General features: G+C 31.8%; 2 protein-coding genes across 2 annotated transcripts; one reads left to right on the forward strand and one right to left on the reverse strand.

The window, feature by feature from the left end:
* Nucleotides 1-3,164: 3,164 nt before the first annotated feature.
* On the forward strand, nt 3,165-6,849 carry LOC132306438 (transcription activator GLK1-like). The gene is made up of 6 exons (XM_059803822.1): nt 3,165-3,974; nt 4,475-4,615; nt 5,213-5,524; nt 5,818-5,874; nt 6,007-6,114; nt 6,419-6,849. The coding sequence occupies exons 1-6, from the start codon at nt 3,537-3,539 to the stop codon at nt 6,566-6,568; spliced, it is 1,206 nt and encodes a 401-aa protein (XP_059659805.1). The 5' UTR covers nt 3,165-3,536; the 3' UTR covers nt 6,569-6,849.
* A 9,777-nt stretch (nt 6,850-16,626) lies between these two features.
* On the reverse strand, nt 16,627-17,511 carry LOC132309261 (uncharacterized). Its single transcript, XM_059807582.1, has one exon. It carries the CDS (start codon nt 17,509-17,511, stop codon nt 16,627-16,629), a length of 885 nt encoding a protein of 294 aa, XP_059663565.1.
* Between the last annotated feature and the right edge of the window lie 3,020 nt (nt 17,512-20,531).

Here is a 20,531-nt window from a genome sequence, read left to right on the forward strand (position 1 = left end):
CACCCTTTAACTTTCCAAGTGGCTTATGTGGATGGATATTAATTAACCAGAAACTATATATCCTAACAAGTTAATGAAGTTTCTTTCAAAATTTGTATTAACACTTCAAGCTCTCTAGAAGTTTTGACCAATTGGGATTCTACTACCTTAAACATGATTTGTAGTTGAGGTCGCAGTGTATCAGAGATTCAGACGAATATCAATGTAAATCGATCAATTTATAAAAATGTATAATAATATCAAACTTTTAAAAAGGTTACAAATTAATGGATACGTCATGCATGCTCTCAAAAAGAAATCCTTAAATCTACAAAGATGTTGTGATCATCTAGAAGAAGAATTGTGGCCGTAGTCATATTTTGAATTTGGTCTCTGACAGGCTTTGAACTAACGCAAGGTTGACTTTAAATCTTCATTTCCCATTTGGTTGCTTTCTCTTAAGTTCAGGTACATTAAATCTCACGTTGACACATCAATTGTTGTTGGGAGTGGCTAGAATTCTATTGGCTTTTTCATTAAAAAAAGATAAAGAAAAAAAATAACAGAAAAATTTTTATTGGCTCAGTCTTTTGATGTGCTCCTAGTGCTTCAGGGTTATTAATGATTTTAATTATGTCACTTTGACGAACATGATTTAATTAGTAAATCTGAATAATAATAATTATTATTATTATTATTTTTGATAATCAAGACATGTTATTTAATGGAATGAGAGGTTCAGTCTCTCCAAGAAAAATATTGAGAGAGCTCTTTGCCGAACTCAAAAAAAAAAAAAAAAATAAAAAAAAAAAAATAATAATAAATAAATAAATAAATAAATAAATATTGTTGCAATTATTCTGCTCTCATGAAATATTTTTGGCAATCGGATATGCTTTATGCTTGATGTTGATTGCTATAATAAATTGAAACTTTTTTTTATTTTTTATTTTTAATTTCCTAAAAAATATAAAAATTCATAGTGGTGAAGATGGAATAGTAAATATTCTTCTACGGTTTTAGAAGAAATTAAGACCATGTTTCATTTTTCTGAAAATATTTATTATACAAAAATTTGCCTAGTTTCTCATAACTGTTATTTAAGTGACCAATCAAACAAGTCCTAAATTAAGGAAAAAAAAAAAAAATAGAATACTTTTCTTAGCATTAGCATGCTTTAGAATACCTTTTAGATTTTTGGGTTAATTACAATAATACCCCTTGAAGTTTACTTTATTAACAACCATATACAAATTAGCCTACTTTTTAACAATGACACCCCCTAAGCATTGCTGTCTTTGACAAAGACACTCATTGAGCCATTGAGGGACTGACATGTGATAAAATGACCTAAGTGCCCATTGACTTATGAAATGACACATTTGAATAGCAAAATTATTAAATTACCCATTCTAATAAATTTAAAATGTCCAAATTAACCTCTCTCACATCTCTCTACATATAAATATGAGTAATATATACATAACCCGACATATATATATACACACTATAGAACTCACTTTGCGCGATCTGTATGGAGATATATTTTATATATATATAGAAGTTACGCGATTTAGGTCTCTGCCAATATAGAGAGATATTATATATATATATATATATATATATATATATATATATAATATCTCCATATTGGTAGAAGTTACATCTATATATATATATATATATATATATATATATATAGAAGTTACAGACCATATATATATACATATATATCCACTCAAATATACTAATATGTGGCCAGAACAAAGTGCTTTGAGCCTTTTGCTTCTAGGAGTAGATTCAAGCGAGATTTTAGATCGCGCAAAGGAATCAAATGAATCTGATTAAATTGATTCTGGTGATACCACCACCACTTCCATCGTAACCTCCAACCACGGTCTTATGATGCAAATGGATCTGGATTGATCTGTGGGTTGCTCTTTTGTTTGTTTTTGCACATTTTTGCACAGATCAAACATGGTGGTGGTGATAAGAGATGTGATATTGTGCAATCACCGATGCGTGGAGAGAAACGGTGGCGGTGGCTGTGGTTGAAAAGAAGTGGCGGTGGGATGTGGTTGAGGGTAAGTGGTGGTGGCTGTGGTTGAGGAGATGATGGCAACGGGTGAAGAGAGAAGGGTGGGATCGATGGGTTAGAAGGGCAAAAGAGTCATTTTAAAATTTTAATATTTTACAACTACAATTAGTTAAATATTGATGGGCAATTTTGTCTTTTTTAAACCTTTTAAGGGTCTGTTTGGCTCCAAATTTTGTTAGGGGTGTCATTATTCAAAAAATGTCTCACTTGTATATAAGTATCATTATGACAAACCTCAAGGAGTGTCGTTATAATTTACCCTAAATTTTTTTTCTATCGTATTTGAAATTTCATTCAATACGTCTTTCTAAATAATAGATGTTATGAATGTGATATGTGCTCTCGCACGGTTGATTTTAAATTTCTCGATTATGAAATTAAGGATCTATTTAATTTTGATTTAATTTTTTGAGATTAATTTTGTAATAACTAAAATAAAATATATAAAAAGAAAAATTATACACAAACTCTTGAAATCACTTACATAACACAATATAAATTACGTAAATAATATAAAATTATTACATAAACAATGTAATGATGTGTCAACTTACATAACACAATATAAGTTGTGTAAATGGTATTAAATAATTAGGTAAGCAATATAAAGATGTTGCGTTGACACGGGATTAGGATGTTATCACACGTCATCATAACATTGCTCAAAAACAATAATGGAAGCGCATAAAGTATGACTTAAAAGTTAAAACATATCCAGTTCCAATTAGTCCAACTTTATGATAACATCATTTTCTCTTACTGTACAACAGATATACATAAACTGATGATAATGTGTGTGTCTATATATATATATATATATATATCTATATATACACAGAGATATACATGAGTTGATACGTGCGTGTCTATATATCTATATCTATATCTATATATATTATGTATATACACTTCCGACATCAAATTAGGACCACCCCCACTCCCTCTCGTTGCAGAAACTATACAGACAGTTCACGGGTAATTCTAAGTTCTTTTTTTCTTTTGTTTTGAAATGTCAAAAAAGGCCATCCACAAATTTCAAATGCATTGAGAAATATTATATATATAATAACACTTGAAAACAAAAACATAAATACAAATCTGTGAGACCCCAACACAAGTTGTGGTGGAGATCAACCTCTCCACACTCCCACTTACACTGCAAAAAAAAAATTAAATATAGCATCAAAACAAAAACCATTTAACACATTAACGTCAATCATCAACTACTATTAGTCCTTCAATTCCCTCCAATCTTCCTCAGATTCAACGGAGAAACGTCGCCGGAAAAGTTTGAAAAGAAAGAAGAAGGAAAAATCATTAATTTCTCTATCTTCATACCCTACAGTTATTCTGATTGCATGCAATACTATTACGTTGTTGCACCACATATATAGCATATACAAGTGTGTGTGTGTGTGTGTGTGTGTTGGGCACATTTGAGTTGTTAATCCAGTTTGGAATGCTTGCTGTGTCACCTTTGGGGAACACCTGCAGAGATGAAAAGGAGAGAGAGATGGAGAGCTTTCAGATCGGAGGCGAAGACTTCGCGGACTTCTCCGGCGGGAATTTGCTCGACAGTATTGATTTCGATGACCTCTTCGTCGGGATGGAGGACGGAGATGTGTTGCCGGATTTGGAGATGGACCCGGAAATTCTTGCTGAATTCTCATTTAGTGGGGGCGAGGAATCGGAGATGAACCAGTCTGGTTCGGTGGAAAAAATGGATGGTAATTCCGGGAAGGAGGAGGGAAAGGGAGTTTCTTCGGGAGAAGAAATTGTGAGCAAGAGAGAGGAATCTGTGGGGGCAAATCAGTCATCGACGAAGGAAGGTGAGAGAAGAAGGAAATCATCATCTGCACAATCCAAGAATAATTCTCAAGGGAAAAGAAAAGTGAAGGTACATAATTATTTATTATTTAGTAATTAATATGGGGTTCAAGCTAACATGTAATATAGATGCATGGTAATTAGGTTTTATGTGTTACAAAGAAATGAAGCGCATGTACCATAAACAAAAATTGTCCCATATTATAACTCTAAGGCATGTTTGGTTCAGTTTTCTTAAACGAATTCTCAATAACTGGATAAAACTATTTTCAAACGGAGCTTCTTTTTTTTTTTTTCTTTTCTTTCTTCTTCTTCTTCTTCTTTTTTTTTTTTTAAATAAAGAAGAAGAGATTCACTTCACCTCTCTCTCTCATTTATGGATTTTCACATACTTCATGGGTGCACAAAGCTCACGAGAACCATGGATGTTTCAGACTAGTTTGTAAAAGTTATTGAAAGAATTTAGTCAAGGATTGGGATAAGATAAGTCTTTCTTTTCTAGAGAATGTATATATACATATGTATGTATGTATGTATGTATGTATGTATAATTTGTTGAATTGTGTGTAGGTGGATTGGACACCAGAACTACACAGGAGATTTGTGCAAGCAGTGGAGCAGCTAGGTGTGGATAAGGCAGTCCCTTCAAGGATTTTAGAGCTTATGGGAATTGATTGTCTCACTCGCCACAACATTGCTAGCCATCTTCAAGTATGTCCTAGCTCCTGCAAATTCCATATTTACTTTTTTTTTTTTAGTTTTGTACTTAATTGAATTTATTTTCTTAATTTTAAATATAGCGAGCTTTTATTTAGTTCATAGATTTGTTTGGCTTTGAAGAAAATTTTGTCCCACTTCCTTGCTTTTCTCTATGCTTAGTTTATGAAAAAAGAACTAAAGTTTTGTTTCAAAATAATTTTAATTTGGACAGTGTTTACTCCTAGATCTTATGGTATATGTTTTAGAGTTGCATATTTGTTTATCTTTACGCGTTTGTATAAAAAAACACTTTTTTGTTCAATTTCCATGTAAGAAAATGAAAACAAAGTTTTGATTTCATATTTTGTTTCACACACACAATTCACAAATAAGCTGGAGGCAAGAATGAAATTAAAATAAGGAATTCAATCACAAATAAGCTGTTATTAATTAATTTAAGACTTAATGAAAGTTTTGAAAACACTTAATATTTTTTGTTCAATGTTCACTTATTTTGTTGACCTATTAATATGAAAAGAGCTATTTTCTTGGTTGAGTGAAAAAGAGGAATAATAATATTATAATGTTGAGGAACTGTGAATTTTGCAGAAATATCGATCGCATAGGAAACATTTGCTAGCTCGAGAAGCTGAGGCAGCAAGCTGGAGCCAGAGAAGGCAAATGTATGGCGGCACCGCCACTGGAGGAAGCAAAAGAGACATTACCCCTTGGGTTGCACCCACCATGGGCTTCCCTCCCATGTCTCCTTTGCACCATTTTAGACCTTTGCACGTGTGGGGTCATCCGTCGACATGGCCAAAACATCCATTTCCTTCACCACCACCGCCATTGGCACCAGCTACACATCCTCCTGCACCACAACCACCACCATACCCTTCATTTTGGCACTCACACCATCATGTAATCTCTCTCTCTCTATGTGTGTGTATAAGTTTTTCGGCTCAGCTTTCTAAAACAATTTTATATTCTTAATAACTGAAAATCAGAAAACAGTACCACAATTCATTCAATTTAGGATTTTTCAAAATATGTTGTTTAAAAATCAAATATGAAAAATGACTATTTTCATATAGTAGTTTTTATTATTATTTAAAAACTGTGTTATGTTTTTTGAGAACATTTTTCAATTTCTTTATCCCAAGTCTTCGTGACGTCTTATTCCCTCTCTAAATTAGCATATTCTTTTGGTACAGGTTTCGAACTCTCTCACTTCAGGAACACCTTGTTTTCCACCACCACTGGCAACATCAGTGAGTACTACCTATTCCTTACTCTTTTGGAGTCTTTCAAGTCTATGTACCTAACTTAGTTTGGGTCAATGAAAAGCATTTCAATATAATGGCATCATCTCTCTTATAGAATTAGATTTGGCTTATGTGCAGAGATTTCCTTCTCCACCGGTCCCCGGCATCCCACCTCATGCCATGTACAAAGTAGACCCCGGCATTGGTGTCCCGACCAGTCCCCACCCTCCCCTCGACTTTCATCCGGTGAGTTTCCCTCCATTCGGTTCCTTTCATATTTTTGGTACTCCATGAATTAGTATATTAGAATGTAGTACGTACTATCGATTTTAGGACCTGATAATTCATGAAGCACCAGCTCTTTTCTAATTAGGAAAAACTAATAAATAATAAATAATAACAATAATAAGCACAATAATCACAATTCAAAAAACTTTCTCATGCTAGAAAAAACTGATTTCTTGATGATTATTTCTGTTAGCTGGTAAACAAAAAATATATATATATATATGATTTTAATTTTTTTATGGATGTGTTGTGTAATGTACAGTCGAAGGAGAGCATAGATGCAGCTATTGGAGATGTTATGTCAAAGCCATGGCTGCCACTTCCTCTTGGACTAAAACCTCCATCTATGGATGGTGTTTTGGTGGAGCTGCAACGTCAAGGAATTGCCAAGATACCACCAGCTTGTGCTTGACCTTAACTTGGAGGGCCGAGCGAAACCCTAAATTCGACGACATTTCCTGCATTAATTAGATGTTACTCACATCTAATCCGCGAGTTTAATTAACTTTTTTCCTTTTTCTCGATCCTTGTTGATACATGCATTGTTCTTGTTTTCATTTTTGCAAGAACGGTTTGAATTGTTAGCTTAACCATGCATGGGTTGTAATTTTTGTAATATGATCACAAATATTATATATAATACGAGTCTAATATATATAACAATATGCGGAGTAATTCTGTATACTTGTTCAATGTTTTTCGTCTCTTTTGGCAAGGCACTTGTTTGAACATCTTTATTCTGTTTTCAATGGTTTCATATGGGAATTTTCTCAGTCAATTAATCATTTTCAATGGTTTCATATATATATTCACAACCAATTGCTCAAAATTTTTAATCTATCTCCTGGAGGGAAACTTATTATTACAAGTGAGCCTCCAAAGAAAAAAAAAATTTAATTGCATTTTTGGTTCTCATGCAATATATAAAAAAATAAAAATAAAAAAGGAGGAAAAAGAAGAAAGATATATGAAAAAAGCCGTGGACTTATATGGGTGGGTATACAGCAATATCCAAAAGGTTAAGCTTTTGGGTCACATGATCAAACGTGTGACCTGATAAAAGTGGTATCAAAGCCAGAGTGAGCAGTGTCCAGGTACAACGGGTTAGACGTGTTAACCTGTTTAATGACCTATTTATCAAAATTAGACATTATATCCTTAGCATTCCAACAGAACTTTTGAAAAACCCACTCAATCCTAACATACACAATTAATTGAATAGGTTAATCGTATCGACCCGTTTATAATTCAAATTCATTTAAGATAAATTCAAACTTGTTTATGTCATATCAAATTTTGTCATTCTTATTTTTAATTATGAAAGGAAGGGTGTACTTTACAACAAAATGGCATGGCATTTAAGACAAATTCTATTTAAGATTTATTTCTCTTTGACCTGAATCAAATTACAACCCCCATTAACAACCAAAATCAAACTACAACCCCCATTAACAACCACAAAACAACTATAGACAAAATTGACTATGCAGCTGTGCTCGTGGCAAGCTCAATTCCATCAACAAACAATATTGCATATTATTTCTCATTTATTTAATTCATCAATTAGAAAAAAATATTTAATCTTTTTTACACATAAATTTTAATATATATAAAAAAATATTATAACATAACAATTAAATAATAGTCACTATGTCCCAAAATTTTTAAGATGTCAGGAGAGTCTAATTTTTTTATGGCACGACACTGTTAAATATTTTTTTATTGTATTAGTAAGAGTGATGACTTTGAGATCAATGGAGTAACATTTTTTATAAAAACAATAAAAAAAACGGAGAGAGAGAGAGAGATTGAGATAATGATGGCTTAACTATTTTTTTTTAATAGAGGAGAGAGAGAGAGAGTGAGAACAATAAACGCGTGCATGAAGTGCGCGTGGGTGAGGTGTAAGAGGAATGGATATTTGAGCTCACAGTCATAGGTCCCCCATTCATATGGAGACAAGATCTTCTGTAACGTAACTATACGAGGCCACGTATGGACCACAAAGCTCTCTTTATACGTGTCGTTAATCGTCTGAAAAATCCACACACTGATTCGGATTAGTGGGTCCCACTACCAATATTTACATTTACAACAAATTTAAAAGTTGATGTTAATCGTCGTCCACAAGAATTCGTACGGTCAGGTGGTGGGGGATTCCGTTGGGATGATGCTCTACGTCTCCCACCCGGCAAACACTTTATTGTGCGGATTGTATTATTAACGGGTATCATTAATTAACTGATTAGATGTTAGATATTATGGTGATAAGATTTTATTAACACAATTACTGAAAAAACGGGTTCACTACTGTCGCACAGTGCAACGAGATTGTATGTGTATCATTAAATGATTTGATATTAGGGTAAATTACCGACAGATTTCGTCGATTCATATAGATCTTTCTTTTTGTTTGTCAAATTACACTGACTTCTCATGTAATTGGATGACGTCAACTATTATTGTGTAATTATAATTCTGTCCTTATTATACATATGGTATTTTATTTCAAATTTTCAAAGATCAAAATGTTCATATCTAAGTCACATAATTCGCTCAAACTCTGGCGCTCTATCACTCCGCGCATGAATTGGCTTTTTAAGAGCAAATTCGCCAAAAATTCACGCTATCATGTTTTTGAATTCGCGAATTCAATTTACGAATTCGCTGATTTTTTAAGTTCAATTCAACAAATTGTGTAAGGTAAAATTACATATTTTGTTCAAGAATTCGACGACTTTTGACAATAAATTCACGAATTTAGTGTGAATCTTGAGAAATTTCGATTTAAACCCAACTTAAATAGACCAAATAAGGTTAATTATGTCAAAAAGTAATCAATTTAATTTAATTAAGTAAACTCTGTCCTTTATAGGTAAAAATCAAATAATATAACAATATACTTAATATTTAATAATACTTATTTATTAGTAAAGAAAGAAATGAATGAATAACTTTTCATATTTTGATTATGATTTCTTCTGCTATTAAGTGTTGGGTTCGTGATTTTTGAACTTCTTTTACTAGTAATTGACTCTTGATTCACTCTTATAGTCTTATTCTCGTTCCATCATTTCATATTCTCTCTCCTATTTCATATACTTTTCATATGCTTTTGAACATTGCCATTTCAAAGACAATGATTGTCATCTTGAGAGTTTAAAGTAGGTTAAATATATAAAAGACAATGTTTTTTAACATTGTTTTTTCTATTATGCCCTATTCACTGTTATGTTTTTATTTTTATAAAATAGCTTGTTTGATTGTTATATTTGTTAATTTATGTATTTTTATAAAGCAGGTTATATCGGTTGTAATGGACTCATATTTGATTCACTATTTTTATCTTTTTATTTGCATGAAATTTATTTAAAACATATATTTACTATTATAAATTAATATTTTATATATTTATAATGCGGCGCTCTAGCGGCGCTCCCGCTCTAAGATTTTTTGGGGTATGCAGCTCCTGCGCTCCCGCTCCCGCTCTATGTGACTTAAGTCCATATGTATTTTATTATTACTTTTTAATTCATGGAAAAAATAAAAAAAATAAATTACTTTTCACCTACCATTAAATCGCATTAACTGCTTCTCTCCATCTCTTCTCACTTCTCTATATCTTGATACCCGTTAGGGGATGATTTAGGGTTTCTGGTAGTCTACCATCACGACAAGTAAGTATGTGACTAAATGTTCGTGGTTTTTTATCTTCCGCCAAATTCCCTGTATCTTCTGTCGAAAGTTGTTATTATACAACTATACAATATATATATATATCTTCTGGTATTCACCCCTTTTTTTTTTTTCTAGGAATTTGGCAGATAATCAATTTCCTTACCAAAACAAATTAATAGTAAAGTTTTCCAAACAAGACCTAATAAGATTTAACTAAAGACTAAACAAAGAGTTGCAGATCCAAAAAGCATGCTTAAGGTATTTAACAAGGAACGACAACAAACAGTAATAATATAATATTAACGTCGGAGGGTATTGGTGTAATTCCATTTGAGTAAGTGGGGATATAATTGTCAAGAAGGGTAATGAAAAGGGCACTATTGTAACTTTTGATAAAAAAAAAAAAAAAAAAAATGTTTACATCATTGTTGACTGCATTGACCACTAATAGCCATTAACAAAAAGGAACAAAGTGTTACTAAGATACAAACTTCAAGGGAGATCATCGTAATTTGACAAACAAGAGGGGAGGTGTGTGTATGTTGACGAAACTTTAAGGAACAATATAATTTATCCTTGATATTATAGTGATAAGAATCGTTAAAATAAAAAAAAAAAAAAAAATGTATTTGCTATTATTACACCGTATAATGAAAATATATTTATCAAAAGGGACATTTTGGTTGGGCCGAATCCTGTATGCATTCTTGATTAAACAATCATCACATTCTATCAAATATGTAGTATTTATTTTCAAGATGTTAGTAGTACATTGGATATTACAAACATTCTTAAATTGAGAGTGAATTTCAATTTAATTGTGAATATTAGATAGAGAATATAGCTTTAGTTGGGCCACGAGGGACCGTTGAACCCACGTCATCGTGATGTATGGGCCCACCAATAGAGGCTCAGATGACCTGATGAAAGTCAGTCAACGACCATTAGATATATATGTGACTTGTCCACTTGGATAGTTATTTTACAAAAATCAACGGTCCACTATTGAAGAAGGCACTAATTTAGTGGCATTTTCGCACTTCTATATGGGGAATGGCAGCGGGGCAACTTGGTCCCCTTAAGGGTTAAATTACGTTGGTGCCTTTCAAATTTAGACAAATCAAACATAAGTAAATTAATATTAAGTGTTTGTTATTTTGATTTTTTAAAATTCATTCCTACCTAAAAATATATATTATATTGCACTTTATAGGATAGAATAAAATTGTCATTTCATAAAATTTAATCAAACATATCTGCCATAAAGAAAACGTAAGGGGTGTTGTTGAGCGCACGCCTTAAATTTCAAAAAATATTAAAATAATAGACGTTGATCGGTTTAACAGTATGTAATTTGTTCAAATCTCAAAAGAGGTCATTACAATTTACCCCTAGCATACTTGTTCTATCTCTATTTAAAACTTTTTATTAAATGGAGAGGCTGGGCAGGCGGGGTTGGGAGATTTAAGAAAGAGTTTTTGTAATACAATTCCAAATCTAACGAAGTATATAATGAAACAAATTTTAAACCATGATAATAATATCTTTTCTCTTATACAGATAAGAACAATATTCAAATTCTCAATTAGAACTTGAGATTTAATATTATTGTAACAACGTCACAATAATATATAAGCAGATGTCTCGATAGTCCAGTGAGTTAGCACTTTCGATGAATGTTCAGTAATAAGCGTGTTTGGTGACATAATATAATAATAAATAAAAAATCACATTAAATTATTTTTTAATTTATTTGGTGACAAATTTTTTTTTTTTTAATTTTTAACACTTCTATTGCTAGTTTTACAATAATATCCTATAATATGATGTTACCATATTTGATAATAGGAACTTTATTAAGGAATTGGTGTAATTGTCTTTATAAAAAATTAAAAGGACAAAATTGTTTAATGAAAAAGAGTCACCTAAAATATTCCTCTACTCATAATGCAGTTTTAAAGATTCCAAATTATAGTTTAATTCAAGTGCTCTACTGAACTAAATTTAGTAACTATTCAAAACACTTATAATGGTTATCAAACGCATTTAAACGCAATTTTTCAAAATAAAACGTTTTTAAGTAATAGAGAAGCAATCCCAAACATACTCGATTACATTGTGTGCTTAATGCATACCTAATATGCAAAATTATAATTTATCAATATAAACGAAGGAACTTTTCCCCACCCCAAAGCCATTCAACCATCCACATAATTATAATGAACGATGCGGGATGGAGTGGGTATTCGATGAGGCGAGGTGTCTGCGAGTCCAACTTACGAAGATTCAAGTTCTCACATTAGGCGGGAACATGCAAATTGTTTACCCCTCTTTTTAGAACCAAATCTTTTTTTTTTTTTCCTAGTTGGTACTCACACACACTTGTCTCTTTTGAGACTTGAACCCCTGACCTCCCTTTAGGAAATAAGAGTTTGGTACCGCTAAGCCATTGGCCCGTTAGTAGAACCAAATTTTTTGAAATTTAATTATTAGTTTTATAAAAAATAAACAAATTGAAGATTTAAAGTGAAATCACATTTTTAAATTTAAATAAACTTGAATTTTATTAGAAAGACAAAAATCATGTTTTTCTCAATTTGAACATATATAAGGCAAGCACCGATAATGAGGTATTAAAATACCCTTTTAGGTTATTTGTTTGCATGGATTTGGAGCCTTTGAATTGGAATTACTTGAATTGGAGAAAAATAACTCACCAAATTGAACTAAAATTTTCTCTAATTCCACCCATACGAATTCTAATTTCAAAATTTCAATTTTATGTAGCTAACGGAATTGGAATTAGAGAAAAAATTTGTTCAAATTTGTAGGTTACTTTTTTCCAATTTCACCAATTTCAATTCCAATTTCAAGATTCCAAATCCATACAGCCGAACATAGCCTTAATGAGATAATCCATGATATTGTTTAGGGTGCACCATCCACACATATTCTTTTAAAACAATGATTCAATTTGGGTCTACATGTATTGGTTCGATTATAAATACAGCTCGGTTCAGTTATGGATTGAATTTTAGTGGATAAAAAAATTCCATATTGCATATAAAAACATACTTAGCCTTCATATGATTGGTCCATATGTTTATTTACAATAAGATTACACATACGGGATTATAATATACGCCGTATATATATCCTTTACAAAAAAAAAAAATAAAGAATAAAAAAAAAAAAAGATAGCAAGATCAATTTTGCATTATGAGTTCAATATAACATTATTTTTGTATGTAACTAAGGGTGGCAATTCGTGTTCGTGGGTCATAATCGTGTCATGTCGATGTAAGGGTTTTACACTAAATAGGTAAACACAAACCCAACTCATTTAATAATCGTGTCAAGAGCCTCAACACTAACCCAACCCATTTATTAAACAGGTAAACGTGTTAATACGTTTAATTACTTGTTTATCAAAACGAAACATTAATATTTAATCAAATGCTAAATAATAGAAAAAAAATTGTCATCATTAACCCAAATATTCAAAAGAAAAAGAAAAATCATAAGGCATAGACAAGGTTTATATTGAAATAACTTAACTATTCATAGTAATTAGGTTTTGTAGGAAAATAGAATAGAAGAAAAAAAAAATGCTCTAATTTCTGAAATGATACTTTATATTTCTTTTCTTCATATCTTCAACACAATACATAAGACTGTATATATAGCTTTGTGGGTACATGAATTCATTAGATACATGAATACTTTAGATATATATTTATTAAGATCTTTTAGTCTTTCAAAGAATATGAACCTAATATATAGCCTTCGATCTTCCAAAGACAATGAACCTTTCAACACTCAATATTCAGAAATTTCTAGAATTTGGTGTAGCGTCCCAACAATGCCTCCCGTAAACCAAATTTACTTTTGACTCCCAATCTTGCAACATTTCTTTTGAAAAACTGTCCACTAAGAGGCTTTGTGAAAATGTCTGCCATTTGTTCATCTGTTTTGCAATATTTGACATGAATAACTTCTTCATTCACAAGCTCCCTTAAGAAATGATAACGAATACGGATGTGCTTAGTTCTCCTGTGAAGAACTGGATCTTTTGGAACTGAAATGGTTGAACTATTGTCACACAACAATATAGTTGGACTGATTTGCTTGTGCTCGAGACTTTCCAAAATACTTTGCAACCAAATGATTTGACAACTGGCAAGTGAGGCAGCAATATACTCCGCTTCCATCGTAGAAAGAGCCACAATAAGTTGCTTCTTCGAACTCCATGAAATTGCACCGCTTCCAAGATTAAAGACATAGCTGGATGTGCTCTTACTATCATCAATACTTTTTGCCAAGTCACTATCCGTGTAGCCAACAAGTTTAACCGGAACATTTGCTTGATAAAAAATACCATAATCAATGGTTCCTTTCACGTACCTCAAAATTCTTTTTGCAGCCTCCCAATTACTTGAATGTGGTCTCTCCGTAAATCGTCTAACCAAACTTACCGCAAACATTATATCGGTCCTTGTAGCGGTTAAGTACATTAAATTTCCAACCAAACTTCGAAATATGGTAGAATCAACAAGTTTTCCTTCACCATTTTTGCTTAATTTTATTCCGGTGATGCATGGTGTTGAAACGGGATTGTCTTGCTCGATCTTGAATTTTTTTAGAATTTTTCTAGCATAACTTTCTTGAGAAATAAAAATTCCCTCTTTAGATTGATGAACTTCAATGCCCAAAAAATGATGTAGCTCACCCAAGTCCGCTATTTCAAATTCTTTCATCATTGAGACTTTAAAATCATTCAACAATTTCAGATTATTGCCGGTAAAAATTAAGTCATCAACATAAAGACTCACAATCATGAAGCCCCCTTCCAAATCATTTTTTATGTAGAGTGTGTGTTCATAAGGACACTTTTGAAAACCATTTCTCTCAAAATATGAATTAATGCAGCTATACCAAGCTCATGGGGATTGCTTCAAGCCATATAAAGCTTTGTTAAGCTTATACACCTTGTGTTCTTCCCCATTTTTTACAAACCCAAGAGATTGTTCAACATAAATTTCTTCTTCAAGGATCCTATTCAAAAAAGTGGATTTAACATTCATTTGGAACAACTTCCAATCATTTTGGGTAACAAGAGAAATTATCAAACTAAATGGTATCAAGTCGAGAGACTAGAGCAAATACCTCATTATAATCCTCCCCTTCTTTTTGTTTGTAACCTTTTGCAACAAGCCGTGCTTTGTACTTGTTGATGGAGCCATATGGATTCATCTTTGTCTTGAAAACTCATTTCACACCAATGGAATTTTTCTTTGGTGGTAGATTAGCAAACTCCCATGTACCATTCTTTTCAATGGCATTAATTTCCTTTTTGTATGCTTCTTCATAAAAGATTGGATCTTCCCTTGCAAAGAAAGCAAAAAAGACAGGGTTGTCTTGATTCACTTCATTGGTAGATTCATAAAGTTCTTACAAGCTTCTTGTCTTCCTCCTATGAGAAGATGGAGGGCCTTGAGAGGATCCTTCACTTGAGGGGCATGTTGAAGACAACTCACCATTAATTTCTTCAACTTGAAAATCATAAAAAATTGTTGCATTTGAAAAAACACATGTTTTTGAATCAAGAAAAGAATCATTTTCATCAAATTTTACATCTCTACTAATCACAACTTTCTTTGGTTCCAAATTGTATAGCTTATAGGCTTTGGACCTTTCACTATACCCAATAAAAATGCATTTTTCGGCCTTATTATCAAAGCTTATTTCTCATCACATCTGGAATATGTACATAAGCAACACTTCCAAAAATCTTCAAGTGTTGAACACTAGGCTTTCTTCCATACCATGCTTCATGAGGTGTACGATTCTTCAAAATTTTTATGGGAGATCTGTTGATCAAATAAACAGTACAAGAGACTGCTTCCGCCCAAAATTCTGATGCCAATTTTTTTCTTTTTAAGCATGCATCTTGCCATTTCCATGACCGTTCTATTTTTCCTTTCACTCACACCATTTTGTTGTGGTGTGCGTCTAATTGTTAACTCATGTCGTATGCTAATATCTCTATACAACCTCTCAAATTCATTGGAAAGATATTCGCACCCTTGATCACTTCTTAATGTTTTAATTGGAAAATCGGAAAAATTTTCAACTTGGGCATTGAAATCTTTGAAAGCTTGAAATGATTGAGATTTTTCTTTGAGAAGATATACCTAATTTTTTCTAGTGAAGTCATTAATAAATAGGAAAAAATATCTATTACCTCCAAGAGATGGAATCGGCAATGGACCACACAAATCCGCATGAACAAGCTCCAATGGATGCTTGGCACGCCACAAGGATTGTGAAGAAAATGGATCTCTATGTTGGTTTCCAAGCTAGCATGCATTTTTCACAAATTCCATTTATACTTTCAATTTGAGGCAACCCTTCCACCATTTTCTTTGACGCCAACAATTCTAAACTTCCAAAATTTAAGTGTCCAACCCTGTCATGCCACAACTTGGAGTCTCGTTTGTTAACACTAGTGAAACAAGAAATATTAGCAATTTGGAGCTTGAGAGGAAAAAGATTGTTAGCCGCCATCCCAATTTTGGCAACAAGCTGATTGTTTTTTGTCATGATGCATGCATTATCATGAAAATGAATATCATATCCTTTCTGCAAAAGATGACTGGTGCTAAGTAAATTACCTTTCAAGCCGGGCACATAATAAACTTCCGACATTTTCTCAATTTTGCCAGAATTTGTTTTCAATGAAACTTCTCCAATGCCTTGAATTTTGTAAGCTCTGGCATCTCCAATTGTTACTTAGCCATGATCCACCTCAACCAAATTTGAAAACAGATTTTTGTTGCTGGTTATGTTTTTGCTAGCACCACTATCCAAATACCATACATCATCAGTATTATCACCATGGCATGCAATCAACAAAGTTTCATGAGAGTCATTTTTATGGAAATCAGACTTGTTTTCATGCATAAAACCAGTCTCATTTTTTTTAGCTTGTTTGTACCAACATTCATTAATTTTGTGACCGGGTTTATTGCAATGAAAACATTCAACATAGCCTTTTCTTCCTTGGTAAAAACCACGGCCTCTTCTACTTTGTGAAAAATTTGTGTGTTGATTTTTCTCATCTTCCTTAGAAAAATTTTCATTTTTTGAAAAAGCTCTTCCTCTTCCACGAAAATTAGAACCACTTCCTTGGAAATTTCCACTCCTTCCATGGCCTCGACCATGGTTGTAACCACGGCTTCCCGTAATTAAAACTTGAGATTTAAGAGCTTGGTCAAGAGGAGGAGGATGAGGATAATTTCTTTGATTGATCCGAATTTCATGAGCCTTCAAAGTTCCCAATAAATCATCTAGAGAAAGGGAAGAGAGATCTCTAGATTCTTCAATGGCAACTACAATATAATCAAATTTTTTAGGCAAGCTGCGAAGAATTTTTTCAACCACTCTTTGATCTTCTAAAATTTCTCCATTGGAAGCCATTTGATTTACTATGGATGTAACATTTGTAAAATACTTAGAAATGGATGAATTCTCCTTCATATCTAACTTCTCAAATTCTGATCTTAAGGTTTGAAGACGTACCTTTCTTACTTTTTCCTCACCTTTGTATGCCGCTTGTATAATCTCCCAAGCTTGCTTGGATTTGGTGGCTTTTGCAATTCTTTCGTAGATCGGCATTTCAATTGTTTGGTAGATTGTGAAAGTGCCTTGCTATCCTTTTCTCGCTTCTCATTCAAAGCATTCTTTTGTCCTTGAGTTAAATTATCTTCATTTTCGGGTTCATCAAAACCCTCTTCAACAACATTCCATAACTTCATTGATTTGAGCCGCATCTTTACATTGTTGCTCCAATAATCATAATTGTCTCCATTGAAACAAGGAATAAGAGAAACCCAATTGCTTGTATTTGCCATGAGATAATTTTCAAATTTTTTCTGCTACCTTCTTCTTTAAAATTGGCTCTGATATCAATTTGTAGGAAAACAGAATAAAAGAAAAAAAATACTCTAATTTCTGAAATGATACTTTCTATTTCTTTTCTTCATATCTTCAACACAATACATAGGACGGTATATATAACTTTGTGGTTACATAAATTCACTAGATACATGAATACTTTAGATTCTTATTAATTAAGATCTTTTAGTCTTTCAAAGAACATGAACCTAATAAATGGCCTTCAATCTTCCAAAGACAATGAACCTTTAAACACTCAATATTCAGAAATTTCTAAAATTTGGTTTAGTGTTCCAACAGGTTTAAACAAGTAATATATTACATAAGACACATTCATGATTATAATATGTTGAGTTAAATGGGTCATAAACGGGTTACATAGGTTGAATGAACCCCTTAATTCTAACTCGACACGGTTAAGTAAACGGGTTAATCTTGTCGACCTTTTTATAATTCAAACCCGTTATACCAAACCCAAACCCTTTTAACTAGTGTCGTGTCGTAATTTGCCACCCCTATATGTAACACATTTTTTTTATTATTTTTTATTATTTTTTATTTTTATTTTTTTAATGTAAAATTCAAATTAGGTGATCAAATACTAGAATTGTTTAATTAATTTCGAAGTGGCTCCATTTGTTTGAATGTAAAATTTTGTGTTTAGTTGTCGTAAAATATTTACGAAGAAAAAAAATTAAAATTTAAAAAAATTAAATTACTCTTTAATTTTTGACAAATTATTTTACATTTTACGTTGGATGTACTCAAAAATAAAAAAAATTGAATTTTTTTTTTAGGTATTTGGGAGGCTAGCATCACGTCAGCAAAAATGTTTTCAACTTCTTCCTTCAACTAGTTGAGGCTAAAAGTGCAAATCATAGCTATCACAACGGCAATTTGGAATTAACAACTTTAGTTAAGTTTGGTCAACTTACAGACTGATTCAAACAATGCCAAAATTATTTTTGGCTGATGATAAGACAAGGATACAATCTAGTTGTGGCTATGCTTCTTATATTAGAAGTGATAATATAGTAATTATATCATGCCAAAATTGAGTTTTGGAGGCGATCAGTAGTATTGACTTATTGTTTCACATCATAATGCCAAAATTGAGTTTTGGAGGCGATCAGTAGTTAACGTTTCACATCATAATCCTCTCCCCCACCTTGGGACTTGTGAACCACTTCCTAGTGATGCTTTAACTACAGGACCCACCTTCATTATCAATGGCTGTGTTTGTTAATAATGCTGGTGAAAATAATAATAATAATGTTAAATTTCATATAATCATTCAATCAATAATGATAATAATAACAATAATAAAAATAATAATATTATTATGTTAATAAGGGTATGTTTTATTTATCTTTCTTGAGATTTGGCTAGGATTCGGAAGATAAAGTTTTAAGATCTTACTTTTGAATTGTACTTCTAACTTGAATGGTGTGTGTATTGTAAGGCCATACATGTGCTCTAAGAAAAATATGTATATATATATATATATATCATATAAACTTTCTCGAAGTTTTATAATCTCACTTAACTCTTCTGTAATCGCACTTACCTCTCATGTTAAGAACCATATGATCAATTTTGTCCTTCCAATGCTTGAAATGAAAACAAACATTTTATAGATAAAAATTATAAAATAACATATTACAGGGGAAGTAAGTGAGTTTATGAAATATGGAGGGGTTTATATAAAATATTAATAAGGTCCTATTTGGCATGCATTTTGTTTCTGCTATTTTTGTTTTTGGGCTGCTATAGTATCGATTTTGGCAACAAAAGTATATTTGGTACTGCTTTATTTTATTTTACATAATGCTAAACATCTCATGAACAGTGGCTCAAAACTAAAATACCAAAAAGTTACTTTTTCTTATTTTGACAACTGTTTATGTCCCAAAACTATAACAGTAGCACAACAAGGGTCTAAAACAAAACCCCTAAAACATCGTTCTCAAACTTGTTTTTGATTTTTTTTTTTCAAAATACTCTTATAGCAAAAATATTGTTTCTGTTTTACTAAAAAACAAAACGCCTTAAAATATTAATAAACCTAGTAGGAATTAAAGGGAAAATTACCATAATAATAAAAATAATACTCTCTCTATCCCAAAATTTTTGGCTTTCTATCCAATTTGAGACGTCCCAAAATACATGTCTCATAATTCAAAAAATAGATTTATTATCTTTTATAACATTCTCAATTATTTAATATTAAATTAAAGGCTACAATTATTATTATTATTATTATTATTTCCTTAATTAGTACTCATGCACACATGATTTTACTAAGGTTGGAACCTTCCTTTGGAGAGTACAGACTTGATACCGCTAAGCTCTATTGGTGGTGGGTTTGGTGACTTTCAAGTACTCTATTGGTGGTGACTTTCAAAGTACTTGAAAATTTAAAAATAATAATTATAACTTTTAATTAAATATTAAATGGCAATATCAAATTTAATATTTCACAATTCATTTAACGAGTCAATTACAGATTTAAGAATAATTTGATAAGTTTTGTTAGTTCAATAATTTTTAAAAATTTATTATTAATTTTATGCACGATTTTAAAATTAGGGGAAAATTTTATGATTTTAAGTGGTAATAGAAATAAACGAACAAAACAAAACAACATACACTTCAAGAATGCCATCACACGTTATATATACAGTAATTAAAAAGCTTTATCAAGTTGGTGGCATCGTCCCTACAGGCTACACTGTCACATA

The sequence above is a fragment of the Cornus florida genome, unplaced genomic scaffold (assembly GCF_030987335.1).
Source record: "Cornus florida cultivar Cherokee Brave unplaced genomic scaffold, ASM3098733v1 CherokeeBrave_3.0.0_Hap2_Chr05, whole genome shotgun sequence".
Lineage (NCBI taxonomy): Eukaryota > Viridiplantae > Streptophyta > Magnoliopsida > Cornales > Cornaceae > Cornus > Cornus florida.